The sequence below is a fragment of the Blennius ocellaris genome (assembly GCF_963422515.1).
Source record: "Blennius ocellaris genome assembly, chromosome: 17".
NCBI classification, from domain to species: Eukaryota; Metazoa; Chordata; class Actinopteri; order Blenniiformes; family Blenniidae; genus Blennius; species Blennius ocellaris.
This window is the reverse complement of record NC_137666.1, coordinates 1908933-1918547: the sequence shown is the minus strand read 5'-3', so window position 1 is coordinate 1918547 and position 9615 is coordinate 1908933. Positions and strand designations below refer to the sequence as shown.

Sequence of the window (9615 nt, the reverse complement as noted above, 5' to 3'; positions counted from 1 at the left end):
GTTGTTTAGTCTGCAGATAAGGTGGCTTTTATCCACCGTACACAGAGAAACTACAACAAAACACTGTAACGCCCTCTAAATATCCCAAAGAGACCGGAGACGGGAGGGACGTGCGGGTTAATCACCTGCTGTAAAGAGTGAATTCAGTGTTTCACAGTCCAGAAATGATATTTAACCAATTAAAAAAAAAAAATTAAAAAAAGCATACGGACATGAATAAATGGAAACTCATCAATCTTCCAGTTTAGTTATCAGGACAGTCCAATGACAAGTTGAGCGTCATTGGAGAGTTTTTGAAGGAGTTCTGTTTTTTTTGTTGTTTTTATTTTCCAAAATCAGGAGACTTTGTACCAAAAGCTGCAATTCAGAATTAACATTAATCACCCAAGTATTTATTTTGGTAAAAACTCATTTCAACAGTTATATTGCATTCTTGTATAAATGGACTAGATGTTGATGGACTAAAACAATAAAATATATATATATACGAGGACAACAAGGTACTACTTCAGACTAAATTCCACACACACACACAGGCAGGAGCTGTGTAAAGCGGCAGGACTGTTGCAAGCGCCGGGTGGCGCGGCGGCGGAGCGGCGTGGCTCCCCGGCTCCCAGCTTTATTAGAGCACTACCCAAATTAGGGGCCCTAACAAGGCAGCGCACACAACACTGGGGGACGCATTCATTTAGGACGCAGGCGGCACTAATGCAAAGCTATCTGTCAAATCGGCATGCATTTATGCTTTTCTCCAGTCCCCGGAAAAGAGGGTGTGTGTGTGCGTAAGTGTGTGTGTGTGTGTGTGTGTGTGTACGTCTGTGTGTGTGCGTTTGTTTGTGAGGGTGTGTGCATGAGAAAGCAGATGTGCAGGACAAGGTGTGTGGGTGTGCGGTGAGCCAGAGGAGATGTTCTCACTCAATCCCACCAGCGATTCTAATTGATGAGCCATGCGCATGTGTACACACACACACACACACACACGCACACACACACACACGCACGCGGAGACGCACAAACAAAATCTTCCTTCAAACAATGCACGCTGGTATGCTTATGCAGGACAATCCTCTCTATATATGCGTACACACACCCACAGCCAGCGCAACGCTCACACACTCGCCAATCTAGCCAGGCCCGAGAGAGAGAGAGAGCGAGAGAGAGAGAGAGAGAGAGAGAGAGAGAGAGAGAGAGAGAGAGAGAGAGAGAGCGAGAGGAGAGAGAGAGCGAGAGAGAGCGAGAGAGAGAGCGAGAGAGCGAAGAGAGAGCGAGAGAAGAGAGAGAGAGAAGAGAGAGAAGAGAGAGAGAGAGAGAGAGAGAGCGAGAGAGAGAGAGAGGAGAGAGAGAGAGAGAGAGAGAGGAGAGCGAGAGAGAGGAGAGCGAGCTCCACGCTGCAGCTGGACACGGCTCGAGATGAACACATCACCGTCCTGACAGACAGAGAGGACGGGCGAGAGAGAGGGAGAGAGAGAGAGAGAGAGAGAGAGAGAGAGAAGAGAGAGAGAAGAGTGGGATGAAAGAGTGGAGGGAGGAAGATTAGCATTCTCATCAGCACTGAAGGAATTTGTCTCGGCTGCCAAGCTCCTTCTCTCTTCTTCTTCTTCTTCTTCTTCTTCCATTCCCTTCTCCTCACCTCTCCTCACTCTCTTCCTCCCTCCTAATCTCCGTCTTCCCAATCACCCCCGGCTCCTTTATCGCTCCTTCTTTCTCTATCCTCCCTCCATCTCTTCCCTCATTATATTCCTTTTCTTGCGCAGCGCCGTCCCCACCCTCTCCATCTCCCCTCCGGCGCAGGAATTAATGGCCGCGCCGTCCGGCGTCGTGCGTCGGGGAATTGGATCGACAACTCCGCACACCTCTGAGGGTCGCTCCGTCCTCGACCGGGGGGGTCACAGTGCAACACACACACACACACACACACACACACACAGGACATAGCACCGACCACCGTTCTCGGTTGGGGATCCGAGCACAGATTCAAACTTTAATCCAACCTGAACTCCGACCTCACCCCAAACCTTCAAGTGTGACCCGAGGCCCAGAATTAAAAATATAATAAATAAATCATTAAAATGGGGGCCTTTGGTCCCGACAATTGTAAACGTTTCAAATTCCCAAAGAGGGAAAATAAAATCAATCCTTGTACATGGCGTCAACTTCTCGTCATGACAGCAGAACACAACCACAAAAGCCACGACACAACAGCAGAAATAGAAGCTCTGGGAGTCATGGAAACATGACACTTGGTTGGACCAGAACATATAATGAACACAAACCCATACTAACATTAATAAAACGTACATTTTGGAACACATAAAATGGATGAACGGGCATAAAAACAACCAAAATGTCCTTTAAAAAAAAACACCTTCAAGACAGAATTATATGTCAAAGTAACAAATGAAATGACAAATATTCCAAATCAACTGATGGATGTAAAAGTTGGCCGGTCAATATTTCAAAGGGCAAGTGGACTCGACACGAGGAAACTCTTCAAAATACCTCCTGGCGAGACTCGATCTCCCTCCGTCGCGGAACAGCCTCAACTCAAGTCGCTCAAATAACAAACAAAAACACAAATACAAGGGCTGCCATGTGGTTTGCATGAATCGAAACTGCAGCGAGTGAAGGGCACAGATTACCGAGATCAAATGTAGCACACACACACTCACACACACACACACACACACACACACACACACACACACACACACACACACACACACACACACACACACACACACACACACACACACACACACACACACACACTACACACTCGACTTGTGACCTGGCTGCCCTCTATGTGAATCCCTCAACGACTGCATGAATTACTAATGACTCATCTATATTCCTCATCACTCATGGCTTCTAATGGAACAACACAACACACACACACACACACACACACACACACACACACACACACACACACACACACACACACACACACACACCACACACACACACACACACACACACACACACACACACACACACGCCGTTTCCTCACATGCGTGCACATCTGACACGCACCATTATTTTTGAGACTTTAAATACATAATGGACATTCTAAGTGCAAAGCTGGCAGTCTGGATGCTGAAAATTGGTGAAGAGCCTCTTCACCTTGCATTAGGAAGAGACACAACTACAAGCGAATACCAAAAGTATTTACACACAATGTCAATTACACAGAGAGTGTTTTTTTTATTCTTTTTTTTTAAAAAATAAAATACATTTTTCTAAGGCTATTAAAAGCTATTAAGTGTATATTCCGGCTCGGTGGTCGGGGCGTTGCGTTGTGCAAAGTGACACGGAGAGCGGTGACTTTTCCCCTCCGGTTCACAGTTTGGATCAGTCTGTTGACAGTCCGGATCGCCGTCTTTGGATCTGAAGGAATCCCACTGCAAATATGCAAATACTGCATGTCAACCCCTCCGCTGGCACGGCGCTGCTGCCGGACCGTCTGAAAAATTACATCTTCCGCCGCCTCTATCTCGTGTCTACGAGCCGCCAGTTATTTAACCTTGTGCTCTTTGCCAAAACAGCTGTCAAAATACATTTTAACGTATTCAAATGCTCTTATTCTTCCCTTCCTGTAAAGTGGCGTCAAATGTTTGACTCATCCTGCTCTTGGGGGTGTTTCCCTTGCGTAATTGCTGAACCTGCTGTACGTCTACTTTTGGAACCAAACCGTACTGCCGGCGTCTTGAGAGCAGCAACTAGCAGGGGGGGAAACTGGTGGGGGTTGTGTTACCAGCGCCGTGTGACTCAAAATTCAGAATTTTATCAGAAATACACTGAAGACATTTCCTCGAGATTTTGCGTTTTGACCGATGTTTGCCTTTTCGCAAATTAAAAACCAGACTAACTCTTCATTTGTGGAATTCCGATAAGATCTTGCGCATAATATATATATAAATAAATAAATAAAATTAAAAAAATGGGACAAACATTAGACCACGGTGACTTTAACCTTGGGTTAAAACTAATCAGCATGTACTTGATTGAAATTTTATGAAATTCCAATGAGTTGTTCCAACTACATTATGCCCGTATCTAATGGATTTACGCCCATATGTATTTATGTACCCCTCCTCTAAAACTGTAAAAATGTGTTTTTAGGATCACATGTAAGAACTACAGAAAGGAAATCTGTAGTTTTGTTTGTTTTTTTTAAAGATGACTGATATGAGACGGTGACGAGTTACAATTCCTGAAAACCAACAGGAAAAGACAAAAGACTGGAAGAAATCAGTGATTTTAATTGTTTTAATAAAGGAGTCGATATCAGGCGTAGTTTTAGAATGGTTTATTCCATGTCACACTGACAAAAAGTAAAACTGTGTGAGCATTTTTTTTTTTATTCTTTCCTCCTGTGGTGTCCCACAAGGCTCATGTCTGGGGTCTTTGTTGTTCTCTTTATATCTGTTACACAAGGGGTAGTTTAAAAAAAAAAAAAACTGTTGCTCGACTTTTGACCTTTTATTTGTGGATGATCCTCCTCGCTTCTAATGCAGTCATGGCTTCAGGTTGTCAAATTTTAATAAACGGTATTAATTGTTGTCCTCTGTAGTAAAATACTGCATCTGGCGTTTTCCAATAAGTAAAAATAAATATATATAATAAATATAAATAAGTAAAAATGTTTCTTTTTATGTCTGGTTCTCTTCCCGTTGGTTGCTAGAATAGATTCAGGCCTCATTCACACAACGTTCCAAGAGGAAACTAAGAATTCTTGCAATTTCATTTGATAGAAAAACGTTTTCGATTCACACAGCGATGATTTTTCAAAAATGATGCCCGTTACCACGGTAACAACAAAAACACTGAAAATGATAGTAGTTTTCATGTAGCACGAGCTGGTGCCACCTGTTTGCGTAGACAATAATACAATGAAGAGTAAACAGACATTCGTATGGACAAATGACCAATTTAGATCGTTATTACAGTGACTCTTAACTATTAAACTAGAACAACTATTTACTGTGGCCACGGTGCTCATGTGAAGAACCGGGGGTTCTACAGAGTCGGACAACAGACCCCCAAAACGGAAGGAAAGTTTTCCGTTTACACTTGAAAGCGTAGTGGAAATGGAGCCACATTCCTACCGATCATCTCGAGAAAACGCCAAGAAAACTGCCCCCAAACAAAAAAAAAACGTCGAGCGAAAAGCAGATTAATTCAAGTGCTATCAGCTGTGAAGACGAACTCCTTTGAGGAGACAGACGTAAGTCACGTGGGTTGAAGCTGTGTTCTTCCAAACGTGATATATTTACTCGAGAAAGGTTCTCTGACGTCCAGTCCTGTGACTCACCTCAGTGCCAGAAGCAGCTTCTCACACCACCGGCTCACTATTATAGACAAGCGGCTTGATAAAGATAAAATAAATAAATAAATAAATTTAAAAATCCCACCCACACAGTTTTGATCAGTGGCCCCATACATGTGGCCCACGGAGTGAATTGTCTTGTGTGTTTCAAGTGAAGCGTATTGTTTCTGGCCAACATCATCACTTCAGTGAACCGTGAAGAGAGATGGAACGATTCTCTCAAACTTATTAAACAAGACTATTACTATCACAGGGAGACTTGACCAGAATGAAATTAAAGGAGCCACGGCGCACAGCTGACAGAAGACGGTGTTCTCTCTCTCTCTCTCTCTGTGTGTTTGTGTGTGTGTGTGTGTGTGAGTCAGAATGAATAGTGGACACTGCTGTTGTCACAGAGAGTGGATGTGCGCCTCTGATAACACCAAGACGATATGGCGGTTATCAAATAATGAGTTAGCTATTGTGTGATACGGCGTGCGTGCCTGTGGTTTACACTTGTGTGTGTGTGTGTGTGTGTGTGTGTGTGTGTGTGTGTGTGTGTGTGTGTGTGTGTGTGTGTGTCTTACTGTGGCCTGTGTGGAGCTCTCCTGCAGGTCCCAGAGTAGCGCGTGGTTATCAGCCAATGAAATCACACGCTTGCCGTCCCCCATGGGCTCCCACAGAACGCTGCGAACACACAAAAGACGCACAACAGAGCCGCGGTTAATTACGACGCGCGTCTTGTGCGCCGCCGAGGCTTTCGCAGAAAACGGTTGAATACGAGGAGCCCCGGTTGCGGAGGTGGCGCCGTCCCGGTGAGGTCAGAGGTCACGACAACGGGGAGAGGGTTTTCAGCGCGTGCGCCGGGGTTGTTGAAGTTGAAACCGAAACACTTTGTGAGTCGGGTCTGATTCCTTATTTTTAGTGGCAACAAGTCTCGTTAAAAAACAAATAAAAGGTATGACTCACAGCCGACAGTCGTGCATTAAAACAACATATGGGACTGCATCGGTGGAGGCGTGTGGTTCGAGGAAACGGCGAGGCGATAAAAAAGAGAATCCGGGAGGTGCCGTTGCAGTAACGGATTAATGAGTTTGAAGTCCTCAAGAGATTCTGGATTTCTTTAAAAGCCAGGAGTCCCTGACGGGGCTGCTGCCGTTTCTTTTCAAACCGCACGCAGGTCAGTTATCACATTCGCACCTTTAAACGAGGTTAAACCGTCGGTACTTTCCACACGCAGCGAGGATTTTTGTTTTCTCAACAAGGTGGATTTTCTCAGACAAAGAAAGCCTTAAATTCCTAGTGAAATGAAAATTCGACCTCCAAAACACTCTGGCTGTCGCTTCTAGGATCCTTTTCATGCTAACTGGCCGAAGGGTAAAATGTTAAAACACGACAATCTGCGAGAAAATAGCCGATAAACGGCGCTATTTCCTCTGCTGGGCGGAGCTTCTGACAATAATAGAGTGACATCACGAGTTGTGCACACGCCCAACTTGTGTTTACATTATGGAGGATCAGAGTTTTGACCACGAAGAGGCTGAATTTAACCATATTTCATCATCATCGTCATCATTTCAAACCCAGTGATTGATGAAGAAGACACAGAAGGTGGTTCTGCCATCGGTGACCCCGTCTGGAACATGTTTGAGGAAGCAGAAGACGCTTCGTCCTCCATTCGTCCTCGTCTCCTCGCCTCAGCAGCCGCCAGTTTTCACCTTTGAGGCTTGAGGCTCCTGACTTTTGGCAGAACGACCAGCTTCCTGGATCCAACACGTCCAAGCGCTTTTCCAACTGCGGAATCACCGAAGATGAGTCCAGGTATATCGTCTACTAGCCGCCCGAGCTAGCGGCTCCTGCTAGCCGCTAGCCACGCAAGCTAGCGGCTCCTGCGGGGCTGCGGCACCCAAGCAGATTCAACACACCAGCGGCCTCATCGTTTTTTTCCCACAATTCCCTTGATGCTATCTGGATCACTTGCATGCGTTTCCTTTTGTTTAGTTTAGGGCTGGGCGGTTTGGCGGAAAAAAACCCCCACAAAAAAATACAAAATCCATGATTTTTTTTTCAAGAAAAATTCAAGTTTCGATTCAATTTTTTTCAATTGTTGTCAAAAGTGCCACTTTATTGTCGCGATTGTCGTCGGAGCTAAAATGCACGTGAACAATCACAAAATAAAAACTTAATGAGGCTCTGTCATTCAACAAATTCCATCTTTAACCAGGTTTTACGACTTTGAAAACACCGTGTCTGAAAGAACTGACAATAAGCAAAATAAAACTTGATTTACTGCAACTTTTACGCTAAAAAAAAAACCCAAAACTGCATCTGTTCTGGTTTAAGCGTGTAAAGGTGTCTGCGATGCCCGAGTCCGTCGCGACTACAAAACCGCCGTCATTCGAGGTTTCCCAAATGATGCCGTTGATTTCAGGAAGTTTCGAAAAGAAATGACAAGAGGAAGGGAGGGGGGAGACAAAGTTAAAGTTTGCCGCTGGATTTCTAATCCCAGCCTCAGATATGCGCAGAGCCATTCCAAAATGTGGCGCGGAGGCGAGAGGGAACAGGGGAGGGAGTTTATAAGGGCTGTAAATTCATGGCGGCTGAGCGACGGCTTTTATCGCCCTCCCGAGGAGCACAAAGTCATGGATTGGTGATGCACGGGCAAACTTCTCGCTGTCATTTAGGACGACGCTGCAATGATTTACATTCATTACCTGGAGACCAAATAAGCAGATGCTGTTTTGTTGTGTGTGGTTTTTTTTGTTTTGTTTAAAACTTCTGCAGCACATTCCTCACTTGCTTCCAGGGATTCTGACGCGACCACAAACTTCCTGATGTGTCCTGATGAAATCTTGATTATATCTTTGAATTTGGAACAGCATTTATCGAACATGCTTTATAAAAATTAAAACAAAAACAAAGACGCCTGTTAAATATATAAAAATATCTTGTAATGTAGTTGTCAAAAATAAACTGTTTTGAATCTTTTGAAAACAATAAAAAAAAAAAAAAAAAACAGTAAGAGATAGATATACTTCAATAAATAAGTCCAAAATAAATACTTTGATAAATTGGTCCGAAATATAATAGTTTGTGGTTTAGAGCCGATGAACGGGAGTCGGATGCGAGGAACTCCAAACTTTATTTTCCGCTCCAGCCCCATATTAATGACCGACTGTCCGACGTAATTCGCGATCACTGATAATATATATTTCATTGGATGTAAAAAAAATACAAAATTAAACAGATCGCCTCTGATCCACAAAACCTGCAGTCGTTTATTCAAATTCACTTGTTCAACTTGGCAAATTGCCTTTATTTATGCAGCTCATGTCTGCTGCTTCACCAGTTGGTTTTTTTTACATGACCAGTCACATTCATTGTTTTAAACATTAATACACTGCGATAAACACCAGGCAGTGGTAAAATGCATGGCAGTGTCCATGCATTTTTGCATTATTGACCGAACTCCCGTAACTCCTTGTTTACAGGTTGCCCCGATAACTGTTTGAAACCCAGACTTTCATGTGAAACAGCAAATGGATTCAGGATTCTGGGATGTTTATTCAGCAGATTCAAGTGCTGCTTTTTTTTTTTTTTCAAGCCCTAAAAGGAAAAAAAATAAATCAACTTGAATAGATCTGAAAACCTAATTGACCAGTGTTATGCTGCCCCAAAATAAATAAATAAATAAAAAAAAAGGCTGTGTGAACATCCTGTCCTCAGAAAGCTGGTTGCTGTACCTCGCATGGACCTTTAAAATGAAGTCTGCAGCGTGTCGCATGCCCCCACCTCCTCTTTCACACACACAAACACACACACACACACACATTCCCGAAAGGCACACTGCAGGACCAATTAAAATACGCTCACTAGTTTGGTATTTGCACACCGTATGCTTCCCTATAGCATCAATTAATTGGTGCAACGCAGAGCGAGAGGCAGACAGTCGGTGCGCGGGACGACGGGCTACGTTTTCTCCCGCGAAAGACGACGAGTCCGACGCGTTTGACCTTGAGCTGTGCAACAAGCTGGCTACTGGAACGGCATGTAAATACAGGCAAGAAGAGCTATGGTGGGTTGTTTTTTTATTACAGCACCCATATATCTGTCTGGAACGTAGATGCACTTCTCTCTCTCTCTTTGCCTTTCTCTATGGCGCTCGCTCATCCGATTGTACCCTGGCTTTGCGTCCATACGAGTGTAATTCTAGCCTCTATGACGGAAAGTAGCGAATAAGAGGACGTCATGTACACGTCACAGTGGAAATAAAGAGATTACCTAGCAGTGAATGACGGGTAAACACT

The 9615-nt window shown here is 44.1% G+C and overlaps 1 protein-coding gene across 1 annotated transcript in view; it reads right to left on the bottom strand.

The window, feature by feature from the left end:
* eipr1 (EARP complex and GARP complex interacting protein 1) overlaps nt 1–9615 on the bottom strand; it is a 56805-nt gene that overhangs the window by 25829 nt on the left and 21361 nt on the right. Inside the window, exon 5 of the mRNA XM_080512585.1 lies at nt 5896–5995. Within this exon, the coding sequence (XP_080368711.1) occupies nt 5896–5995 (100 nt within the window). The remainder of the gene's footprint in view (nt 1–5895; nt 5996–9615) is intronic.